General features: G+C 41.4%; 1 protein-coding gene and 1 pseudogene across 4 annotated transcripts in view; one reads left to right on the forward strand and one right to left on the reverse strand.

Moving 5' to 3' along the window:
• FBXW4 (F-box and WD repeat domain containing 4) overlaps positions 1-2,517 on the reverse strand; it is an 81,558-nt gene extending 79,041 nt beyond the window's left edge. For 3 of the 4 annotated variants that reach the window (XM_032608681.1, XM_032608680.1, XM_032608678.1), the window contains exon 1: positions 1,732-2,510. In XM_032608681.1, coding sequence (XP_032464572.1) covers positions 1,732-2,444 — 713 coding nt within the window. In that variant the 5' untranslated portion in view covers positions 2,445-2,510. Of the gene's footprint in view, positions 1-1,731 lie in introns of all 4 variants that reach the window. The other variant, XM_032608679.1, reaches the window with a different exon arrangement.
• A 20,749-nt stretch (positions 2,518-23,266) lies between these two features.
• LOC116741318 lies at positions 23,267-23,484 on the forward strand (annotated as a pseudogene).
• The last annotated feature ends 2,848 nt before the right edge of the window (positions 23,485-26,332 follow it).

Genomic DNA, 26,332 nt, shown 5'->3' on the forward strand with positions numbered 1-26,332 from the left:
AACAAAAGTGATATTAATCAAAGTGTTAACTATTTTTAAAAATCAAATTTTAGGAAGACCAACAGAATATCAGAGAAGACTTATCAGGTCTGTGGAGAAATCATAAATTTCTCAGTTTGCAGGGGTGGGGGAGATTTTAAAATCACATAAAAACTGACAGATTCTGATATATTTAAATGTAAAACTTCTATAGGCTAAAAACAGTGAAGTAAAAAGAACAAACTGGGGAAAATATAATATTTGCGTCAAAGATGACATACTAGAGCCTAATATCTATGACCCACAAGGACTGGAATCCTTTATAACAGTAACTTCAGGACCCCAATAATAAATGTGCAAAGGCTAGGAAAAGACAATCTCACAGGTGAAACAAACACAGGGGAAAATATTTACGCTGGTCAGTGGTAAAGGAATGCAAAATAACAAAATTTTGAGATACCATTATATGTCCACTAACACAGCAAAGATTTTTTAAATTCTTACATGAAATTAGCTTAATAATTTGTTGCTATTGTCACTGTAACTTGGTACAACACCTTTTTACAAACCATAACCTTTGATCCAGTAATGCCAATATTGAGAATTTATCCTAAGGAACCAATTCAAAACGACATATGTATTATACAGTATGTGACATATCTCAATAAAGCTGTTACCAAAAAGTGCATTAAATTATTCATTTCCTTGTTATCTTTGATAGCAAAAAGCTGCATACAACCTGAAAGTCTAATATTAGAGGAATGTTTTTAATCTCATGGTACAGCCCACAAACATTTATTATGCACCTATTCTGTTAGGATCAGTAGGATAGTAACTAAGAGGAGGAAAAAGTGTGCAGGTGAAAAGTAATTTTTAAAACTGAACAGTTATCTAGAGGTGGTGGTATTATAGCTTTTTATGTTTTAAACCAACTTTCTTTAATGTTGCTATACTGTATTAGAACTACCTTTTTTCTTTTTTAACCCAAATTGCATGGAGTTGGGTGCAATCTGAAAGCTTTTACTCCTCCAATTCCACGGTTTTTTTTCCCCTCCCTATTAACTGCTTACATGGTTAAGTTTTTCATTCGCAGGTCTCAGATCCTACCAAGTACAGGCCAAATTACAATACCAGGCCTTCGTGTACAGTCTATACTGTACTCATCCAACCCCCTGCCATAAGCAGGCACCCTTTTTTGTGTCATTCTGCCTCCATCAAGTCGTAAACTATGGTTGACACTTGGACCAAGGGCCTTCTTTTGGGGTGTGAACCCTTTCCTCCACATTCGATTTTATCCACGCTCTGAAGCCTAACAACCCTTGGAAGGGGGTGAGAGGGTGAATGTCCACAAAAACGTCCTGAAAGGCCACATAGTGGATATGGGTCCTACACCTGGACGGGTGGAGGCCTCTAAAGCCACAGACCAGCCGGGCTCCTCTGGAGCTGAGGAACCCAGGCGGTCAACGTCTGCGAAAAGACGCAATTAAAAGCTGACGGGAGTGCTTAAGATGGCTAATTGTGAGGAGCCGCCCACGGGGAGGGTGCTGACTGAGGGATGCTGTTGGGAGGCCTCCTCGGATGGGGTCCTCTGAGAGGAGCAGGGTGCTCGGGGAGGGATCGGCGGAGGCCGGGTCCGGGCCTCAGAATTCGGGGTGCGACACAGCCCCAGGCCGAGCAGGCCGCGGCGCCCCGCCCTTTCCCGGGACGAGGGCCGGCCCGGGGCGGGGAGCGGGTGGGCGAGCGGGCGCTTACAGGTCGGTGCCGAGACGCGTGAAGCCGGAGTTGAGCGAGGCCCGGGCTATCCGGCGCCAGAGCAGGTCGCAGTTGGTGAAGCGCCGCAGCCAGCGGCACACCTGAGCCAGGCGGCCGAGGGCCTGCATGTCCAGGTAGGAACAGATGAGCAGCAGCAGCTCCTCCGGCAGGCGCAGGAGCGCGGGCCCCGCGGCGGGGCGGCCGGCAGGCTCCCGGGCCCCCGCCTCTTCCTCAGTCGCCGCCGCCATGGCCGCCCCTGTCCCAGCGAGGCGGCCCCAAGCCTGACACCCTCGTCCCTGTGCTCTCGCCGGCCTGGCCTCCTCCCGCTGTCCAGTTCTGACCCTCCACTCCTCCTTCTTCCCATCATATCTTCCTTTGGCCTCCTTCCGCGCCCCTGCGCTCCCTTCATCTCCCCTGACGATCCTTCTCGCCCCTTCCTCTACGCTTCCGCCTCCCTCTCCTACCTTTCCCAGGCCTGCCCTCTCTCCCGCCTCGGCCCCCAGCCCCGCTGCCTCCTTCGCCTGTGGCGGCTGCGTCTTCCCTTCCGCCCCGCTTCCTCTTCCGCCTTGCCCTGCTCCTGCTTTCCCCTTCCTCTTCCCTTTCCTCCGCTTTCCCCTCGCGGCTTTCCCTTCCTGCAGTTTCCTCGTCTCCCCGCTCTCGCCCTCGCCAGGCCCGCCGTTCCCGGGGGCCCCTAAGCCACCCTGGCTGCCCATGAGCGGCCGCGGAGCCGGCCCGACGCGGAGCCAAGCCCGAGCCCCGCCGCCGCCACCGCCGCCGCCGCCGCCCCAGGAGGAGGCGACACCATGTCGGACCGGGTCACATGGGGCGGCGCGGGCCGAGGCCTGGGCCCGCCCCTCACACCCGAGGCCGTGGAGCGGCTTCGGGGTGCGGGCCGAGACCGGGGATATGCCCCCTCCCATGCCCCGGGCCGCCCGGAGCGTGTGCAGGAAGCGCAGCTTACGTTCATCTAGTATGCAAGGCCTGCCGAGCACCTGGCTAAGGCGGCAAGAGGAGCTTTCGCGTTCAAGAAGCGCTTAGTTCTAGCCGCTGCCCTCAAGAAGCACACACTTAGATGGCCTTCCCCCTCCGGTAGCCCTCCTCTACTTCGGCTGATGCCTCCTTTCCACAGGCCACGTACCAGGGCCCCACGAACTGCATCCCTAGAAGTAGGCCGGGTTCTCACACGGGGTGTAAACCACAGTCCTAGCAATGAGCTGGCATTTTAGACGTTTTGGGAGGTTGCAGTCCTCTAGATCCTGAATCCATAACTGCCCAGTCATGTATCAGCAAGTGGTAAAGCCATTAGTCACCACACAAGGGCGAGTGGATTCTCCAAGGTCATCCAGGAGCCCTTTCCCACACCACCCATTGCATTCACAAGGCCACCAATTTGAAGCTAGAGCTTAGAAGAATCTACTGAAGTCTAGACATGCTGTCCTGCACAGGCCCCTCTAGTCACACGTGGCTTTGGGGCATTGGAAATGTGACTAGTCCAAATCGAGGTGTGCTGTAAGTGTGAAAAACCGACCAGATTTTGAAGACTTATAAAAGAAGAATGTGAACTATCTTATTAATAGTTTTATATTAATTACATGTTGAAGTGATAAGATTTTTGCTACATTGGCCTAAATATACTTTAATGTAACTGCTAGAAAGGTTAAAATTATACATGTGACTTGAATTTGTGGCCCACATTATTTTTTCTACTGGACAGCATTGGGGGAGGCAGTAAGATTGGGAAGTGGGAGGAATATGCCTATCCCTGTCTGTATCCTGTACCCCAAATCCTAATAGTAAGGATTTGAGGGTTTTCTTTTGTATTTACATCTTAAGATCCATTTTCAGAAGCAAGAAAGAATGAGAAATAGACTCTGGAAATTATTCAACACCTAGCATAGGCAAGGAGAGACTTAGGAGAGCAACGACATTGCATTATGTCACTGCAGAAGCATCATGTAACAAGGTCAGACCGGAATCTGGCTTTGCCCTAGAATTACTTTTTGATCTTAGCAAAACAACAACAAAAAACCCCACCTATCTTGGCCTTTTAGTGTTCTCAGTCTGTAGTGGAGATAATGCCTCTGCCTTACTTTCGAGGGATAAATGAGATGATCCCTGTAAAATGCTTTGAACTCCTCTAAGAAAATTCTCAATAATAGTTACAGGTCAAATCCTTTTACAAAAAATACCCTACAAAAGGAAGGAAAAAAAAAAGGTACAACAAAGGCTTTGTGTAGAAAAAGATTTCCAAACCCCAGCCAGTGGTTTACTTATTAAAAGCAATATTTGACACATTTCAGTACAACTGAAGAATTTAGACCATCTCTTAGAAATCATTATAAAGAAATCTACTGATTTCATACCATTAGAAGGCTGTTGAGGTAGGAATGCTGAGTATTGAGGTAATATCATCAATTCAACACTTACTGATTTTGCTACAGTTGTGTACTGTGAGCCACTCTGAAAGGAAGAGAGAGATGACTATAGCATATGGTTCCTACATTTTGTGTTCATATTTGTGTTAAACACGTTTGTAATTTCTTACTGTTTGACTATTTTTTAACCGTTCCTTTACACAGAGTAAAACGTAAGTAGTTCATCCACACTGTACCTAGTTTTTAGTGGAAGACTTGAAAGCACAGAAAATTATTTAATTAACCCCAACATAAATCAAGTCAGTATTAAAATCCACAATCACACAAATGCAACTTATTCTTTACCCCATGTTGCCCTCATTGTTGGAGAAATTAAACCATCATTTAAAATTATCAAATCACCCTCTTTCACACCCAAACTAGATATCAAGTGAACTGTTTAAGCTAGAATTTATGGTTTACTGATTTACAAAATAAGACAAAGTACTCACTAGGCAGAAAGGCAAAGCCAAAATGGAAAATTGGCATATATTCTATTATTTGGTAGTGATATGTATCCCTAAATTCCTGAGCTTAAAAAAAAAAAAAAACAACCTACAGTTTAGTCTCAGCTCAGAGAAGCAGCTAGAATTTTTCATCAACCCTCCCTCCCCCACAAAACAAAACAAATCCAATGTGGGGTTTAAACCAAACTTGGAAAAAACTACATCACAAAAAGCACTTTTAAAGTTCTTTTTGGAGACAGGTTATTTTAAAAAATCAGCTGGATGGGAATTCCCTGGCGGTCCAGTGGTTAGGACTCCATGCTTTCACTGCCAAGGGCTGGGTTTGATCCCTGGTTGGGGAACTAAGATCCCACAAGCCTCATGGAATAGCCAAAAAAAAAGGATAAAAAATCAGCTGGGGCTGAAAAGATGGTTTGTAACAAAAGTAAATGCATATCTTCATGGGGAACCTGAATAGTGTTTTATTATCAAAGAAAATAGATATGTTAATAGCCAGAAAAGAAAATAGAAAGAGTACACTGGACTTCAGAACATCTTTCAGAAAAGTCATCAACTCCCTTGAAGTTCAAATCCAGGAACCAATCATAGTGAAATAATATGGGGGGTGGGGTGAAATTTACCTTGTTTTTATAAGGCATTTTATTTTAAATTTTTAAAACTTGCATACTAATAAGTAAACTGAAAACATTGGACTACTTTTAACTTAGAATGCCAAAAACATGGAATTCATAATATTTTAAAACATAAGACTCAATATGCATTTTTTTCATTGAAGTATAGTTGATTTACAATATTAATTTTAGACGTACAGCGTAATGATTCAATATTTTTATAGATTATATTCCACTTAAAGTTATTATAGAACTTCCCTGGTGGCACGGTGGTTAAGAATCCGCCTGCCAGTGCAGGGAGCACAGGTTCGAGCCCTGGTCCAGGAAGATCCCACATGCCGCAGAGCAACTAAGCCCACATGCCACAACTACTGAAGCCCATGACCCTGGAGCCCGGGCTCCCCAACAAGAGAAGCCACCACAGTGAGAAGCCTGCACACCGCAACCGAGAGTAGCCCCCGCTCGCCGCAACTAGAGAAAGCTTGTGCACAGCAAGGAGGACCCAACGCAGCCAAAAATAAATGAAATTAAATTTAAAAAAAAAACTTTCAAAAAAATAGTTATTATAAAATATTGCCTATATTCCCTATGTTGTATGAGACAATATGAATTTCATACTGGGAATTTAGAAATACTAATATTAGTTTACTTTTAGAGAGAATTTTTAAGTACAGATATAAAGTTCTTTGTGTATGTCCATGTAACTGACATGCATAGTAGTGATTATTGTTATAGGTAATGTATAATATATGTTTAAGATTGTGAAAAGGCTAGAATTGTGTGTTCCGTCCATTCTTATAAACATAGGTGACAGTCTCAGACAGGAGCCTGTTCCCACATCCAGTACTCCTGCACCCACATGCCCCTTAGGTAAGTCCTCAGGGCCCCAGCCTTTAACTTTAAAGGCAGATTTAGTAGGGGAATTATTCTGAGATGAATGAGAGAGAGTGAGATTATTTTATGAATGACAATTTTCAATGTCATACATTGGCTCAGACACTCACCATTATTCCTTTATAATAATAATAGCTTATATTTATTGAGCACTTACTATATTTCAGGAACTATCATAAGAGCCTTCCATGTATTGTCTCACTTATTCATATCAACAACCACATAAGGAAGATACTATTAGCCCATTTTTTGCAGAAGATGAAACTGAGGCCTATGGTCACGTTTCCTAAATAACAGAGCAGGTATCAAATCTAGACAGTCTAACCCCAAAGCTTGTACTCTGAACTGTGCCTTCACCATACACAGCAGAAAATGGAATAGGAATAAGGCATTGAATTCAAGGTCCTCTAGGATCCCTTACAACTAATATAGACACACCTAGTAATATACTTTACTTCTGACCATCCGGCCGGTCTGATATCTAAATAAAAGCTGCTTCTAAACAATTAAAGTAGATCCTGCATGTCTCAGTTACTTTTTAAGGGTTAACCATGTAGAACCTACAGCCTCTTAATGCTTTTCATAATCTTTTTACAAGACTTTAAAAGGATTTTTAGGAACTAATATATCTTACAAAAGAATATATAACTAAAGTTTAGTAATTCCTTCATTTTGCTTCAGCTTCAATTTCTTATGTTAAATTTAAGTAACTGTGTGTATGGTATGTATTATGAGCCTTTTTTGTAAATTTGTCCCTACCTATATATATTCAAAGTGAGACTTCGTAGAATGATGTTAATAATGGTTATTTCTAGGTAATGGAATTTTGGGATTTTACTTTGTACTTTTCTGTATTGCTTGATTTTTTTTTAATAAGAAACATGTATCACCTTTACAAAATCAATAAAGTCACTCAAAAAGAAGAATAGGTTGTCCTGCATCCAAACACACCATGCAACAAGAAAGCTGGAGATCTGAAGCCTAGATCATTGCCAGAGTTTTTAACTAGCCACCTCAGTTTCTTCAAACTTTATTTATTCCATTAAAATGTGTATCATGCAATAGTAAAATAATGAACAAAGTAGAGTATTAGAAAGAAGAAATAAGAGGCCTAACAATGAATACAAAAATATTTGAGGCTCTCATAAATAGAAGGATCAAGTCTAAGGTGTTGTTTTCAGAAATTACCAGGTTGGTAGTTTATATTCTGAAATCCTGTTAGAAACACAACCAAGATCTGCTCTGTTTTTCTATGAATCCACTATCTTTGTCCTATTCAAAGATAAAATATTTTAATTTCATATGAAATAATTTAAAGTATTGTTTAAAAATAGTACTTTATGCAGAAAAGACTAGAAGGAAATATGTCCATATGCTAGAAATGGATGCTGATGAGAGGTGGAGTTACGGGAAGTTCTTTGTGCTGTTGCTTTACACTTTTCTGCATTTTCTAAATGTTCTGCAATGAGCATATATTACATAGATAATCAGTTTTTCTTTCTTTTCTTTTTTTTTGAATTTATTTTTTTATACAGCAGGTTCTTATTAGTTATCTATTTTATAAATATTAATGCATATATGTCAATCCCAATCTCCCAATTCATCCCACCACCACCCGCTTTCTCCCCTTGGTGTCCATACGTTTGTTCTCTACATCTGTGTCTCTATTTCTGCCTTGCAAACTGGTTCATCTGTACCATTTATAGACAATCAGGTTTTTTTTAAGTTCTTTTTTTTTAAAAAAATTTATTTAGCTGCGCCGGGTCTTAGTTGCGGCACACAGGATCTTCGTTGCCACGTGCAGGATCTTCACTACAGTGTGCAGGATCTTTAATTGCAGCATGCGGGAGCTTTAGTTGCAGCATGCAGACTCTTAGTTGCGACATGTGGGATCTAGTTCCCTGACCAGGGATCGAACCCGGGCCCCCCACATTGGGAGCCTGGAGTCTTAACCATTGGACCACTAGGGAAGTCCCCATAATCAGTTTTTTCTTTAAAGAAAAAACCTAAGAGGTGTTTACACCTAAATGTAAGAAATAATTTAATTCAATATAATTTAATTAAGCTAATTAATTTTAATATTTTTTAAAGTTCATTTTACAAATCTCCCACACAGAAGAATTCCAAATAATTTGTTATACTTCACCTTCAAGGAGGTGGAGCATATAACTACCCCCCGCCCCACACACACACACGCACGCACATTCCTAAGAGGACTGCATGTGGTGACTTCCTTCCAAAGAATACAATATGGAAAGAGGAGGAAAGAGTAACTTTACAGTGGAGAAGGCTGACAAACACTATTTCAGCCTGGCGATCAACACCTGTTCAACATCAACAGTGGTAAGTCACATTGATAGTAGGTACCCTTGATATACTGTGATGAAAGTGGTACTTTACCTCTGCAGTCGTCCTCCCCAAAAGCCATAATCCCAGTCTAATGAGAAAAACATCAGACAAATCCAAATTGAAGGATGGTCTACAAAATTACCTGACCAGTCCTCCTCAAAAATGTCAAGGTCATCAGAAACAAGGAAAGTCTGAGAAATTGTCACAGCCAAGAGGAACCAAAAGTGACATGACAAATAAATGTAATGTGGTATCCTAGAGCAGAAAAGAGAAAGGACACTAGGTAAAAACTAAGGAAACCTGGTTAGTCCATTAATCATTACAAACGCACAATACTGATGTAAAATGTTGATAATGGTAGTGTATAAGAACTCTGTGGGCTTCACAATTTTCCTGTAAATCTAAATATACAAAATAAAGGTTTTTTAAAAAGTTTATTTTAGCCTTCTGTGACTTTTTACAGGAAATCTTTGCAAAACTTATAATGCACATGAAGGCAGTGTGTTTACCAAGTTACAGAGATTTGCAATATTATGAAACCCTATCCTGTCATCCCAAGTGCAAAAGAAAAAAGTAAAAATAATGTCCCATAAATCATCTCCAACAAAAATTAAACTGCTACTTAAGATTTCTAGTTATCCAAATTTACAGCTATACTAGAAAGATTCACTTTCCAAAGGGTAAGATGTCATTCTAAGATATTGTCCTGACTTTACAACTGTGAGAAACAGACATTTCCAAGCACCAATTTATGTATACGTTACACACACATGTACACAAAATTTAAGGACCATATGGCAAGTAAGGTAAGGGGGTGGGCAAGACAGAAATATAAAATGTAACTGTAGGGATAAAAAAGCAGATTTCTAGATTTGCCAGTTAAGTAACGTTATCATTAGTATGAGATAACCTTCTTATGTCAATAGGTGGTGTTCAAAGAGATTTTGAACAAAATGTAGAGTGCGCCATCAGCATTAGGATCTAAGATGATTCATGGGATATCAGAATTTGTGATTTTTCTGATCTCTGTCAGGACACTGAGTCATTTGGCAACAGATGACGGAAGATATAAAATTTGAAAATGAAGGGAACTACACAATCTTGTGAAATTTTCATGATTATCTGGGGATTTCTTTAAATACATACATATGTAGATAAAAATAAAGTTACCACTGAGATAAAATATATACAAATATGAGTTGTTTTTCAAGAAAAGAATGATAAGTTCTAGGAAAAAAAATTCTCAAGCATCTTCAGTTCTTCTGGAAGAAAGTACCACGTCAAATATAAAATTCTTATTTCTGTTCTATAATTATTACTATTAAAGAATGCCTAACTTCAGGTAAATTTTTTCATTTGAGACATTCAGTACACTGACTGAAACCACAGTGTATAATTTATTTATCTTGTCCTAGGTTTGGGGTCCTGTTAAAAATGTGAAAAACACAAAAGACAACTTTTCTGGAATATCATTCAGTTACATTATTTTGAACTGATGATGGGTTGTGTTCAGTTGTTAGATATAAACAAAAGTTTGGATGTGAATGGAATAAAGATAGGTCTTATTTAATTGGGGGATTTTTACTTTAGTTTTAAAAAGCGTATATATATATATATATATATATATGTATACACACACACACATACTAAGTAAAGAGAATTATGACCTTTAGACCCATATTTAACTGTTATCCTTTGAGAACCTATGTCACCGCTTCTAAAGAATTATACACTCTATATAATGTGCTTTTCCCCCTTTCTTATGGCAGCTGTTTCAAACCCAAATGGAAAGGTGAATGAGAAAAATCCCCTACATTTAAAACCTACCATGGAGAGAAAAGCAGGAAGAAGCCTAAGCTAGCCCCTGGGGATCTTCCCAGGTTCAGCAGATTGACCTGAAAAAGGAGTACAGCTTGAGCTCTTCTTCTTTAGCAGCACAACCACCGGTCAGAGAGGTTTCCAAACACATGGAGTTTAGCGAGACCACCTGCTCCTAACACAGGAAAACGGCCACTGGACCACCAACTCTGTTGCCGCAAGTCAACACCAGCTCCCCTTCACAACAGATGACAGGCTTTCCGCTAGCAGCGTCTCCCGGTAAAAGAGTGAACAAAGAGGAATTAAACTTCACATCTGTGATAGAAGCTCATGGATTAGGAGTGAAATGGACAGATGAAAAACCCAAAACTGAAGTCAGTCTGAAAGTAGAACCAAACAGTAATTGCACAGATATCAGCCTTGGCGAGACAGAGCGAGGAGTTCAAATCCCCACTTGGCCAGGGCATGGGCCTCCAGGTGCTATGGATCCAGCAAGAAGTAGAAAGGAACTTTTGCCCAGGTGCTCATGCCTTCCTCAAGCATGACCAATCTCAGTGGGTGTGTGGTACAACCCAGGAGGCTTAATCTATAATCTCTCAATGCAAATCAAAACTATAATGAGGTACCACCTCACACCAGTCAGAATGGCCATCGTTGAAAAGTTTACAAATAGGGAATTCCCTGGCGGTCCAGTGGTTAGGACTCCGCACTTTCACTGCCAAGGGCCTGGGTTCAATCCCTGGTCAGGGAACTAAAATCCCACCAGCCGTGGTACGGCCAAAAGAAAAATGTCTACAAATAATAAATGCTGGAAAGGGTATGGAGAAAAGGGAACCCTCTACATTGTTGGTGAGAATGTAAAAAATTGGTGCAGCCATTATGGAAAACAGTATGGAGCTTCCTTAAAAAACTAAAAACAGAGTTGCCATATGATCCAGCAATCCCACTCCTGGACATCTATCTGGAGAAAACTCTTAATTCGAAAAGATACATGCACCCCAATGTTCATAGCGGCACTATTTAGACATGAAAGCAACCTAAATGTCCACTGACAGATGAAGGGATGAAGAAGATGTGGGGTGTGTGTGTGTGTGTGTGTATATGTGTATATATACATACATACATACATACATACATACACAGTGGAATACTACTCAGCCATCAAAAAGAATGAAAGAATGCTATTTGTAGCAACATGGATGGACCTAGAGATTATCATACTAAGTGAAGTAAGTCAGACAAAGAAAAATATCATATTATATCACTTATATGTGGAATCTAAAAAAATGATACAAATGAACTTACTTACAAAACAGAAACAGACTCACAGACATAGAAGACAAACTTATGGTTACCAAAGGGGAAAGGGGGAAGGAGGGATAAATTAGGAGTTTGGGATTAGCAGATACAAACTATTATATATAAAAAAGGTAAACAACAAGGTCCTGCTGTATAGCACAGGGAACCATATTCAATATCCATAATGGATATGGATTATTCAATAAACCATAATGGAGAAGAATATGAATATATATATATATGAATCACTTTGCTGTATACCAGAAACTAACACAACACTGTAAATCAACTATACTTCAATTTTTAAAAATCTATTTTTCAAGATCTCCACCACTCAGACCATGCAACAGAAGGAGAGGAATCACTATGATCGGGCCCAACAGCTTGCCCAGCTCTCCCAAGAGTTGAGGTCAACCGAAGTTCCAGTTTCCCTGATTTGAGTCCCTGATTTGAGTCCTTAGCCATGTATGAGATAGCCTGTTGAATTGGTGTTCAGTTAAAGGTGTATAAAGCAATATTTAATATTTTGTAGGTTAAGAGAATTAAAATTAATATCAGCTATTAGAAGGAAGTTCTCAATTCAGTATCCTATGTTAACCCACATAGGGAAATCAATGAACAATGGAATTTTAAATGTTGAAGTGGATGGGATCCATGATGAGATGAAGAGGAAGTAACTAAAAGTCTTGGCATCACCCAACTCCTATAATGTCAGATTTTTGAAAACTATAAACCCATATTCCTTTGGGTAATTTTTTTAAGTTTCAAAGATTTTAGAAAATAAAAGTTTTCGATTTTTTCAAGAGCCTTCCATGTTACAATTAAAATCCATGTTACTTATTCAGCAGTACCCATGATAGAGTCCTAGAAACAACCTGAGAAGAAACAAGAATAGAATAGACAGAGAATAGAAATGTTTGGAACAAATGTATTCCAAACTGTTTAAATACATCATGGGATATCCATAGAGTAGAATAGTAAACAGCTGTGAAAAAGAATGAGGGAGATCAGATCAGATGCATTGTTACAGAAGGATCTCTAATATACATTAAGTGAAAAAAGCAAAACGCAGAGTGTGGATAATATATTGCCATGTGGGGGGGACAGTGGGAAACTATATTTGCCTGCTTTGAATTTTTGTGTGCCATATCTCTCTGGAGAAATACACAAAACCTAGTACCAGTGTTTGCTTCTAAGGAGGAGAAATGGGTGGGTAAGGGACAGGGTTTTTTTACTATACACTATTTTAGACCTTTTAAAGTTTAAACTATTAACTATTTGTATTACCTATTGACTAATAAGCACTATCTCTTAAAAAAAGGTAAAAGAGTATTTTCAAGCATACTTCGGGAATAATGAAGGAAATTGCCACTACCTTGCAGTGGCTCTACAATGAAGAAGGGGGTGGGGGGAATAAGCAATATGTTAACTAGGATGTCAGGAGGTAGATCAAAATTAACATGCAGATTGTGAAAATATGACAATTACTGACGGAAAAAGAATAAAGTCCTTCTCATTGCATTTAAGTAAGCAGGGATATGTTAGGAAAAAAGACTAAACAGAGATAAAATGCTGGAAATTAAAAAATTGTAAAAGTCATTTGTGAAACAAAGCTTCAGAATGTTGTACTATCATAGAAAATGTATAAAGAGATTTTCAAATGAACCCCATTAGATCCAGAAATCAGTGAAACAATTTCTCTTTCTTAAAATGCTTACACAAACACATCCCTAACACACACATTAAGACACACACTGTAAGCAGCCTACGAGACCATTAAGACAATTCTAGACTTTTATAGCTATTTCTTTTTCAGGGGTCATTCTTTACATTTTTACTGCCCTAAATTTACCTCTTCAAGTCACAGCAATGAAGAATTGAGCTTTCTTTCTTTTTTAGTATTATTTTCAACTGAATCTTTTGTACATTTCTGGAATTTAAGCCACCTATGTTACCGCTACTTATCTATAACACCATTGCTTTGAGGGATTAAAGCAGGTTTCTTGTAATACACTTAGATCAAGAGTTATCTGAGTTGAGAAGAATATCCTGTTTGTGTTGGGGATGGGGAATCTTTATTTTTTATTTTTTATTTATTTATTTTGATCTTGAGTTGTTTTGATTTCCCCTGAGAGCAGTAATCTTCAGCAAGTGATATTTTTAAAAAGCCCACACACCACAAAACATTCCAAGTGATTTTAACTCCTGAATGAGGTTGGGCTACCTGAGTGATTCTCTCTCTTCTCTTCTTTGGCAGAAAGGATTAGAAACCTCCACAGAACTTGCTCTCTATTAAAGTGGAGTGCTGTGCATTCATTGGCAAGAGGTGAATTGTTTTCAGATTACATGCGAAAGAGTGTGTGTGTTTCTTTCCCACATCAAAGACTTGGATGGAAGCAGTTCTGAGTATTGCCAGGGATGCAAGAATTGGTGCTAAAGTGATTAACAAAATTGCTTTCCTGCAAAAGAAGCACAAAACATTACCTAGGGATTAGAGGAGGAGAGGGCAAGATTAAAGGTGATGTTGAATTTTGGGTGGAATATCTTATCCATCTTTTTCAAATCATGCTTCAGGGATTCTGTGGCCCCTCCTTAAGGAAACTTGAACAAATCAAAGTCTCGCTTTCTCAAGTTTTGTACACGGGGCGCTGACAAGGTAAAATTAAAACTACTAACGTAAGCGGCACTTACTTTCGACCTCCATATCTTTATCTCACACCACAAATACGTTTTGAATGTATTTTATTCAGCACACACCAGCAACTCCATTGATCAGAGATTATTTCATTTGTAATTGGTTTGTGTGTCCACCTGTTGGACTTAAATGCTAGCGTTCTATAGAATTTCTGAAGTTGTTTGGTTTTAGTGAATCTTGACTTGATTAGTATACATTCCTTTTTAAACATAGCCTTCACAGTCGAAACCTTCACCTAACCAAAATGTAAAAAAAAAAGCCATAGAACCTATATTGTAAATAGTGAAGGAAAGATCATACAGCAAACCTCACAATTCCTAGTTTAGGACATTATTTTAAGGGGTCTCTCTGAAATGCCCTATGACATTCTTTGTCACTTAGCATTTTTTTCACCTCTTTCAGAAACTGAATGTAGGCCTCCCTTCTTCCAAGAAGTCCTCCTGACTTTAGAGTCCCAATCAGAGTCAGACAGAAACATATAGGTACATGTAACTGTTCCGGTATGAATAAACTTTTTCTTCCTTTAAAACATTAAGTTCAAAAAAGGAATGAAGCAATTATCTGGGCAGGTAGAAAAAACATGAAGTTGAGTGTAATAAGCAAAATAAATTCAGAGCAGTATATACAGTATGATACCATTTATGAAAAAAATCTAACACAAAAAACAATATCATAATTCTTTAGGGACCATATACATGCATGTAAAAGTAAAAAATTGGAACAGAATTATATACCTCAAACTCATGGTAGTGGCTGCCTCTGGGAAGGAAGGTAGGAGGTTTGGGGGCCATGATGAAAGGGAATTTTAGCTACATCTGTAATGTTTATTTCTTTTACAATTTCTTTTAAAAAATTAAGATGATTCACTTACACGCAGTTAAGGCATGTGAAGTGTCACTGAAATTCTGGTCTAAAATACATGCATTGCTTGTAGGGTTTTTTTGGTCTGATACAATGTCTCACTTTCTTTATAACAATAAAACCTGTTTCAAATTGATTAAATAATTTAGGATGGTTGTGACCTCTTCCTCTCCCACAATAACATCCTCATAAACTAATGTACTGTGGAGGTGGAATTTATCTTTGTGTGTGTTCTGTAAAGAGTAAGAACACACCGCTGAGTTCTCGGTAAAAAGAATCAATAGATGAATAAATAAATAAGCGTTGTTTGCTTGCTGCCCTGCATGCAATAGTTTGTGGACATTTTCGTTTTGAAGTTGTTTCTTGAGGTTGCCTGTGTGACTTCTTCGCTTTCAGGAACTTGTTGAGAACAATCATTTTTTATCTGTCTTTCCTTTGGGGTCCCGTAAGGTCACTGGACATAAGATAGCTGTGAAATTTGACATTGTTCCAATTTAAATGCTTTACTCCAGCAAGTGCAAGACTGTGGATGCTTCGGTGTGGATTGCCACGGCCAGGCTGTTCCTGAGACTCGCCAGCCCTCCAGGCTTCAAAGCCTGCCATCCTTGATCTCACTAAAGAATGTTTTTGAATTCTATGTCCATCTAGTGGTTGCCTGCAAAGATCTACTTGGCTTTTTCTTTCTTCCTTTTCTTTCACACTTGATCAGTGAGATTCTGTTTGTGATGGGGGTTTTGCCCCCCTTGGTCTTTAATTCTTTCACAGGTGGTTTCAAAGTGTCTATCCTTAGCCCCTGCTTTCTATAAACAAGCAGGAATTCATGAACTGCAGTTACTGATGGCTGTCCTCACGGAGCAATTCTCCTCTCACTTTGAAAACAGGCTGTTTTGTGGACAGTAAAGTACAGTTCTTTTTCGTAGATGAGATTAGAGGCTTGAGGGGAGGCTAGAGGGAGGGGAGTTTTTTCCTTTCTCTTTTTTTATTTTATTTTTTAACTGGAGAGCCTTTGTGATGTAACTCGTTTTAGCAAATTCAAGAACTTTACTTATTTTACACACAGTTAGTTGCACCCTTGGTTAAAGATGACATGGCACTAGGTAGAAGATGCTGGGAATTGCTGATTTGCTCCTTAATTCCAACATCTCCAGCATCCCAGGTGTAAGGTTAGGAGTTGAAGGTCAGGTGGTGACAGAGCTAATGTGGTTGCATATCCAAGGGATCATATTATATCAATTCTACCTAAGAATTTTGATGTGCCATGGGAGTTGACATTTTCTGTCATTAAATATTCTTCGACAGTATCATTTTAATGGCTGCATAGCATTCCACTGAATAAGATGTACCACAATTTACTCAACCAATTCCCTATTGTTGGAAACAGGTGTTTCCAATGTTTTGGCATTATAAAGAGCACTCCATATTCACATTGTTGAATTTGCTGATAAATTCCTAACAGTGATACTGCTGGGTCATAGGGCATATACGTTTGTTAAAGCTTTGAAGATCAGCATTCATTTTAAAATTCAGTTAAAAAAGAGGGATTGATGGACAGAACGAATTGCTACTGCAGCTACACACTTAAGACCCCAAGCAAACTACTACTTAATCAGTGGAGAAATTCCCTCACACAATGTAAGGAGTGGGCATTGTCTGTTAGCCCTCCAGCAATTCGTCTTTCACCATTGACCTACACTGAAACCTTCAGCTTAGAAAAAGAATGTAGAAGCCTCTTACAGGAAGGCTTGATTCAGTGGTACTCAGGGTCCTATAATAGTCTTTGTGTGAGCACTTTCCTCACTGTAGTTCACTACTGGATCCAGGACCAAGCTGAATCTTTTTCACTTTGCTCATTACTGAAATATGATGCTATCTGTGGGGTGGAAACTGCAGTATTTAAGAGTACTCAGGAATAACACAATTGAGAAAATAAGTTCAAGAGGAGGAATCATTCAGGAATAAATGACAAGGGGGTAGCTTTCTCCGTTCTGAACTGCCTAATTATTAGTTGGTACAGCCTATGCCTCCACAGAGCCTTGAACTTGGAAATCCTGGACAATCTTTAGTTATGTTGCTCGCTTCCTCACAGACCTTTGCCACCTTAGGCTTCGTTGTCAGTACAAACCCCTTTGCCTCGCCTCAGTATTCTGGTTTACCCTGACCTCTTTCCATCCTTAGTGCCCCAGCATGAAACCTTCTGTTCCATCCAAACTGAAACTATTTGCTATATTCCAAACAAGCAGCATATACTGTGGAAGGACTTTTGGATTTGGTCCAGATAATCTGGATTTGAGCCCTGGCTCTGCCATTGCTTTATTAGGTGACCTTGGGCAAAACAATCTTACTGAGGCTCAGTTTCATCATCTGTAAAATAGGGATGACAAAGCCTAATTCACTGTGTTATTATGTATATGTTAAACTAGACAACAGCACGTAAAAGAAGTTGCAATTCAGGGCGTGCGGAGAGTGTTTGATAGGTGACATGAGTATCTTGTTTATCCTGGCCTCTGAGCATTTGCTCCCACCTGTTCTCTTTCTGTAAAAGTTCTCTTGAATCCGAATCCCGCCCACCCATCAAAGCAAATTCATGTTTCAAGCCCTCCCATGAAAACTCTTAGCACTCCTTGACTAGACTATTCATTTGGCAGGCCAATCCTTCTAAATGGACTCTCTCCTGGGACAATTTTCAGGGAGTCCTGATACCAATTTTGCCCCAATAATAATAATTAATGTACAGTACTTTACTGCTTACAACAACCTATAAGGTCAACGAAATGGATATTATTGTTATTATCATCCCTATTTCTCAGAGACTCAGAGAGGTCAAGGGATTTGTCAAAGGCCACAAAGCTAGTGTATGGCAGAACTGAAAACAACTCGACTGATTGCAAAGCTTATGCGCTTCTTCTCACACAATAAAACCTACCTCCTGGGCTTCCCTGGTGGCGCAGTGGTTGAGAGTCCGCCTGCCGATGCAGGGGACACGGGTTCGTGCCCCGGTCTGGGAGGATCCCACATGCCGCGGAGCGGCTGGGCCCGTGAGCCATGGCCGCTGAGCCTGCGCGTCCGGAGCCTGTCCTCCGCAACGGGAGAGGCCACAACAGTGAGAGGCCCGCGTAACGCATAAAAAAAAAAAAAAAAAAAAAAAAAAAAAAAAAAACCTACCTCCTTATTTAACTGTTAATGGACATTTGTCCCTCTGTGAAATAATATTATTGCTGAATTTTAGGTCCTTGCCTAAGAAGAAAATGGTGGTGTTCTTGGGTACGGTAACCACCTAAAGAAACTTATTTAGTGTTTTCAGAGGCGTGAAAGACATGCATATAATATGCCAGTTCTTGGGGAAATGTTCCAGGTCAAAACTTTGCGTAAATTATTTCCCTGGGACTCAGAATGAAAGCTGGGCCTTTGGTGGGAAGACGTCCTTTCCCTTATACACCAAGTAATCACAACTCAGAACAGCCCTCTTAGAAATGGTTCCCCCTTGGGACTTCCCTGGTGGTTCAGAGGTTAAGAATCTGCCTTTCAATGCAGGGAAGGTGGGTTCGATCCCTGGTAGAAATAAGATCCCACATGTCATGTGGCAACTAAGCCCACGCCGCCACTACTGAGCCCACACACCTCAATTAGAGAGCCCTCACAACGCAGTGAAAGATGGCGCGAGCCACAACAAAGATCCCATGTGCCTCAACTGAGACCCCATGCAGCCAAGTAAATTAATTAATTAATTAATTCTTAAAAATGAAGTGGTTCCCCCATTGCACTTGCTACCTCTTAGTTGTCCTTCTGCACCACCCCTCAAGGCTCAAGGGCTTCCGCTCAAGGGAACCATAGGTGATCCTAATTAGAAGAGATTCTAAGGGTCATCCTATCACTACATGGTCCTCCAGCACACCAACATATCTCCCTAGCTACACATTTCATTCTGTGACAGCTCAGCAGACATTCTGCAGATTTAGGGAAGGTGTGAGTCCACAGACACCAAAGCAGAGCCATGTCTTCAGCTACCTCAGTCACTGAGTGAGCTACTGCCTTCTGTCCAGAGTGTCGGTCTTACCTGTTGTCAGTAAAAATCCCTGAAAGCCACATGAATCTTGATCTAACTGTTACCCTCGATTATGTTAATAACAGTTGCTTAAACTCATCTCTACCCTGCCCCCAGCTTGGACACATGGGCATTAAAGTTAAATTTGCTGAGTTGCTTCCAGATTTGTTCAATATACATGTATTGAGAGCTACTTCCCAGGTACTGGGGGATAAAAAGGTTGGGGATAGAATCTTCTCATTTAAAAAAATTTTTTTTTATTGAAGTATAGTTGATTTACAATGTTATGTTAGTTTCCAGTGTACAGCAAAGTGATTCAGTTTTATATATCTATCTATCTATTCTTTTTCATTATAGGTTATTACAAGATATTGAATATACTTCCCTGTGCTGTACAGGAGGACTTCGTTGTTTATCTATTTTATGTATAGTCATTTGTATCTGCTAATCCCAAATTCCTAATTTTTCCCTCCCTACAATCTACTCATTTTTCTCAACCCAGTTTCCACTGAAAGCCCCACTTTGTCACAAGCAACAAGCATCACATCAACAACAAACCCCGAGTCACACAGAGACTGTTCATGTTTGCAATCTCGTTGTTTTCTGAAACCAACATTAGGATAAATGTTAACACAGCAATGACTTAATTATACTCTAATTACTCTGAGACAAAAACGGGAGTTTGATCTCAATTCACATACTATTTTGGTAGATTGTTACATATAACGCCAGGCATAATATGCCTTCATTTTTACCCACGTCGTCCGGTGAAGCCCTCTCTCCCTTTTCATGTTGCTGCTACCTCTAATTTTCCCACACCCACCATTCTGTCTCAAACACTAAGACCTCAAAAAATCTCTCCTCCAAAGATCTTAACCTCAAGAGTTACACGTTTTCCCTTATTTCTCAACAGTACCCACCCCTCCCTAGAAGTTCTTTGGCATAACATCAACTCGGTCAAATGAAATAAACAAATATTTACAAAGTGAGGAAGGAGGGAAAGATGGGGAGGGGGACAGCTGTGATTACTGACCCATCCTGCCCCAGCTTTCCCTCACTAAGAGTGGCTTTGGGTACAAGCTCAAAACGGCAGTTAAGATAAAAGTCTAGTTTCTTATGCTTTCCTAGAGACCAGCAATGAACAATTGGTATTTGAAAAATGCTTTAAATACCATTTACAATAGCACCAAAAAATATAAATACTTAGGTATAAAATCTAACAAAACATGTACAGGATCTATATGTAGAAAACTACAGAGCACTGATGAAAGAAATAAAAGAAGATCTAAGTAAATGGAGAGAGATTCCATCTTACAAAGTCAGTATACAAAAACCAATTGCTTTCCTATATACCGGGAATTAACAATTGGGATCTGAAATTTTAAAAAACAGATACCATTTAAAAGTCTTGTTTCTTAGAGTCATTCAGTTCAGGTGATTAGCACATTAGCTTGGTGGCTTAGCAATTTCAACTTGACGGTCCTGTAGTCAGAAATCCTGGGATTACTGAGACCTTTCATGTAGTGGCCCAGATCACATCTTCAATTTTGAATCAAAGCTGTCTTTTGAGGGATCCTAACCATCCCTGGATTCCTCTGAGGTACTATTTGTCAAGTCTTTTCTTTTTTTTTCCTCCAATCCTCTTTCATTTAGGCAGCCACATCTTCCCTACAGGCTCCCATTCCTCATTTTCAAACTTCCCTGCCTCTCTTGCCTCCAACTGGTTACTGAACTTTGGTCTGACACTTCCAAAGGCACCTCCAACTTCTAGCAAGTCATCCTGCCCTGTGTACTGTTTCCCAGCTAAAGTCTGGCTTCTCTATTCCTCACTCTTCTCCACCTCCGTCTCCTCCCGTGCTTTTCCCCAGGGTACAGGTCAGTCCTTCAAGAGTGTACTTACCATGTTTAAATCGTTTTCTTGGAAACAAATATTTGCATATGCAAACCCCACATTTGCCATATGGTTTTTCCTACTTCCCAGCCAGAGGAACTCTCAATTTCATATATATTTTGGGAAATGAATTTTTCCCCAGATGGTCTCTCCAAAGCACCAAAGCAAGGTCAGGGTTTATGCATTCCTTCAAAGGTTCTGGGCAGAGGTTAGAATTACTCATGTTTTCTTGGTCCCATCAGCAGTTATTTCATCAGTGCACCTGATAATGGGATACAACCTGGCTCTTTCTGAGCTAAAAACACACCAGAGTTTAAGGGAGATGTTGAACCATAAACTGGTATCTTCAGGGAAGGGAGAAAACCTGCCCAGTTGCTCAAATAATTTTAAAACAAATTCCCTAAGAATACTTCCACAGGGAGGGAAATAGAGTTTGAATATGAGAAAGATGATGAACCAGGTGTGCCGAAAAGGTTTCTTAGTCATTCTTAGCCCTAGAAGGGCATGGGCGGGGGTGGCCCACATCTCTACTGGGGAACATATTTCCCCCTTTTAAATCAGGAAAGAAAAAAACAACAACATAGCCCCAAATAGAGAATGTTTTCTTTTGTAACTGGAAGCAAACATCACTGATGGCTTTAACAGCTGCCTGCCAACATGGCCTGAGAAGCAGGCAAGCTCAAACATTTTTTGAGATCAACACATGTACAGACATACAGTATATTAGGTCAAGTTATAAATCCAGGAATAAAAGAACAAATAAACAAGTTTCAGCTTTCTCTAGGCTTTCTGAGTCCAATACCAGCTAAATTAGACTCTGAAGCAGAGAAATCTAGCTTCCAAGAAGGCAGGTCTCCCAGGAGTTCAAGTCAAACCTCCCTCTGGTAGGAAAAGAAGGTGCCGTTGTAGATTAACTGGCTGATGGCTGACCAGGTCCAGGCTGATGGCCCTGCCTAGCAGGGGCTTCCCTGTGCCCTAGCCTAGCAGACCCTGAGGATGTCTGCCATTGACTTGATCTTTGACCCCAGTAAATCATTTAATATGCCATGCGCCTTTGTCCATATGTTAATGTTTGGTGTAATGTGGATGAGAATTCCAGCAAGTCTGGGTGTGCCACCCATTAGGGCTAAATCTTTCCCTTTGGAGCTTCTAGGAAGAGCCTTCTGGACAGCTGCATTGCAGAGAACCAAGGTGTCTGGACAAACCACATTGAAATGCCTACAGATGGTGAGACCAACCTTGCCTTAACTGAGACTGAAAAGCAAAAGAACAAATTTGTTCTTTGGTCACCAAAACTGACACAAGACTTTTGTGATAGTTTTGCCTTAGGTCAAGAAACCCACTAGACAGTCATAGATGGGAAATGCTCAATTATTCTCCCAATCCCACCACTATACTAGTAAGATGACCTTGAGCAAGTCACTTAGGCCAAGGTTGTTCACACATGAATTGGTCATGAAATAAATGAAATAGATTAGAACTAAATATTTTTTAATGAAGTCAAGTTGAATAGAATAGAAAATATCAGTGCTTAGTTCACAATAAGTTAACCCCTGTCGTATGTGTGTGTGCATGCATGTTTCCTGAGGTCATGATGAATAATAATTTCTTACTGTGGGTAACAAACAAAACAGCTTCCCACAGTGGCTTAGACTGTAGGCTTTTGATTTCCTCGTCTATCGAGTGAAAATCATTCATTTTATACATATACGTATATATACATAGATATTCACACACACACACATATACATGTATAACGAGCACCACAGTGTGTCAGGCACAGTGGTATGTGACATATACAGGTACGACAAGGCCTTGTCCTCATGGAGCCTCAGCTAGTGGGGGAGCCAGTCATAAAGCAATTACCTAATTATTTGACTACCATTGTGTGAAGAGAGTGTGTAACACCAGGTTCCTAACCTGGGCTGCAGGATCAGGGCCAGCCTTCTTAGGAAGTGACAAAGAAAGAGGCAGACAGTGATGCAGGCAAATAATGGGGGTGGAGGAAGCATTCCAGGCAGAAGGACCAGCAAGTGTGAGGAGACCCTGAAGAAGAAGGAACAGTGTCAGTTCTACCTCATAGATTTCTATGAAGACCACATGAGATGACCGTGGAAACACTTTGTAAACCGTGGAGTGATGTTCAAATGTGGCAGATTATTATTAAAACAATGAATATAAACATGCCTTAAAGATGAGTTTAGTTTCAGCAGGTGGCCCCGGGGCTAGGGTCACCCTGAGCTGGGACGCTGGCACCGTGAGGCTAAGCAGACTCCTGGGCCCACACTGCCAGAAGCTAGCCAGAAACTGGATTCCCATGGCAGGTGCCACGGGGCTGGTGTGGGCCACCGACTGGGGCTGATTCTGAACTGGGTGCCCTACTTCAACGGCAAGTTTAAGAAGAAAAATTAATGAAAACAAAGCCCCTCAGACCCCTCCTCTGGTATCTAGTGGTGCTGCCTCCTTCCATCTGAGTCTGGAGCAGCCCAAGCTCTTGGGGTGGACCGACCTCAAGGAAGTCCACAGTGCAACTTAGACTTTCTATAGTTTTGGTGTGTGAATGCACACAGCATTAAACCTTGGTCTGAAACCTGCCCACCTGGACGAGCTCATGCTGGGGCTTGGTTACCCTGACTGAAGGCCCAGGGGCTCAGCTGACCCGGGGATCCCTTCAACTCCAAATCTAGGAGTTTTCCCAATGGCTGGCAGAAAAGGTTTGATTATTTAAGATGTTCAGTAGATAATACCTGCACAATGTTTTTTATTTTTGTTGGGGGGGGCGTCGGTACGTAGGTCTCTCCCTGTTGTGGCCTCTCCCGTCGCGGAGCACAGGCTCTGGACGCACAGGCTCAGCGGCCATGGCTCACGGGCCTAGCTGCTCCGTGGCACGTGGGATCTTCCCGGACCAGGGCACGAACCCGTGTCCCCTGCATCGGCAGGCGGACTCAACCACTGCGCCACCAGGGAAGCCTGAGCAAATGTTTTTATCTATCACTGCCCTAACAAGTTACCCCATGACTTAGTGGCTTAAAACAACAAACATTCATTATGTCACAGTAAAAAAAAAAAAAAATGAGCTTAGTTACCTTTATTAATCCATTCAGTGACTAGTTGAATACTGCTCAGTGTCAGATATTGTTCTAGATTTGGGGGTTACAGTAGTAAATAAGACAGGACCGTGGGCTTCTCTGGTAGCACAGTGGTTAAGAATCCACCTGCCAATGCAGGGGACCTGGGTTTGAGCCCTGGTCTGGGAAGATCCCACATGCCACGGAGCAACTAAGCCTGTGCTCCACAACTACTGAGCCTGAGCTCTGGAGCCTGCAAGCCACAACTACTGAGCCTGCGTGCCACAACTACTGAAGCCCACACGCCTAGAGCCCATGCTCCGCAACAAGAGAAGCCTCCACAGTGAGAAGTCCGCACACCACAATGAAGAGTGGCCCCTGCTCACTGCAGCTAGAGGAAGCCTGTGCGCAGCAATGAAGACCCAATGCAGCCAAAAATAAAATAAATTTATTAAAAAAAAAAAGATAGGACGGCTGCCCTGGAAGGTTCCCTTTCAGAGAGACAGACACTAAACGCAACAGTAATTTCAGAGAGTGGTAAAGTGGTGCAGAGGAGTAGAGAACAATGGAAGTAGACAGGAAGGCAGGGCTCTCTGAGGGGGTAATGACCAATTCTGAATAAAATGAGATCTGCCACTTTCTGATGATGTGACCTTGGATACCACCTAACATTTCAGGACTCAGTTTCCTCATCTGTTAAATAAGGATACTTATACCCATCTCTTGGGACTTCCCTGAGGATTATCTTGCCTGAGACAAGGAACTCAAGGCCTCCAGTACAAAGCTGAGCTGGCATTAAGAGACACTTCACTGCTAAATAATTGAGTGTCTACTGATCTGATGCTCAAGATATTAGGAATATGTTTAAAAAGATATAGAATGACAAGGAGGAGAAAGTAGGTCTTCTATTTTCAGACCAGGCTGGACAAGTCCTTCAGATGGAGTCGTTAGTGATCTTCCACTCTGTGCCAGTTGGGTCCTCTTGGAAGCAGATGCTGAGACAGTGAGGTGTGCGAGCAGTATGGGGTGGGGGGCAATGGTGTCTGTGAAAGGGAGAAGAGGGAAGAGCGGCACTGGGCAGGAAAAGGCTCTAGAGGAAAGACTGCTGGTTAGAGGAGTCCTACACTGGGCAGAAGAAGCCAGGCCTCACACCCCTGCTATGCTCAGCCATTAGCCAGCGCTGTGAAGAGCATGGTTTCAGCTCCAAGAGCAGCCACGTGGTAAGTTCCTCCTTGAAGGGAGATCTGGGTGGTGCACCTCCATAACTGCCACAAACTCCCAGTCTCACACCAAAGACTTTTTGCTGTCAAAGTAACAGTGCTTCTTTGGGAGAGGAAAATGAGATTTATCCTGACTTGGGGAAGGCTGCACAAAGGAAAAGCACTCCAAGGGCCAGAGAACCCTAGGCCTGATTTTATGATACTCTGCGTCCATTAGGATGCCTCTGACCACAAGTTACAGAAAACTCAACTCAAAATGACTTGAACAATAAAGAACATTTATGGGACTTCCCTGGTGGTCCAGTGGTTAAGAATCCACCTTCCAGGGCTTCCCTGGTGGCACGGTGGTTGAGAGTCTGCCTACCGATGCAGGGGACATGGGTTCGTGCCCCAGTCCGGGAGGATCCCACATGCCGCGGAGCAGCTGGGCCCATGAGCCATGGCCACTGAGCCTGTGCGTCCGGAGCCTGTGCTCTGCAACGTGAGAGGCCACAACAGTGAGAGGCCCACGTACAACAACAAAAAAAAAAAAAAAAAAAGAATCCACCTTCCAATGTAGGGGATGCGGGTTTGATCCCTGGTCGGGGAACTAAGATCTCACATGCTGAGGTGCAACTAAGCCCGCACACCACAACTACAAAGCCTGCGAGCCGCAACTAGGGAGAAGACTGGGTGCTGCAATGAAAGATACCACATGACCTAACTAAGACCCAACACAGCCAAAAATAAATAAATAAATATTGGATTGGTTCAAGATGGTGGAGTAGAAGATCGTGTGCTCACTCCTCCTGTGAGAGCACCGGAATCACAACTAACTGCTGAACAGTCATTGACAGGAAGACACTGGAACTCACCAAAAAAGATACCCCACATCCAAAGACAAAGGAGAAGCTGCAATGAGATGGTAGGAGGGGTGCAATCACAGTAAAATCAAATCCCATGACTGCTGGCTGGGTGACTCACAAACTGGAG

Source organism: Phocoena sinus, chromosome 16 (assembly GCF_008692025.1).
Source record: "Phocoena sinus isolate mPhoSin1 chromosome 16, mPhoSin1.pri, whole genome shotgun sequence".
In the NCBI taxonomy this organism is placed as follows: Eukaryota; Metazoa; Chordata; class Mammalia; order Artiodactyla; family Phocoenidae; genus Phocoena; species Phocoena sinus.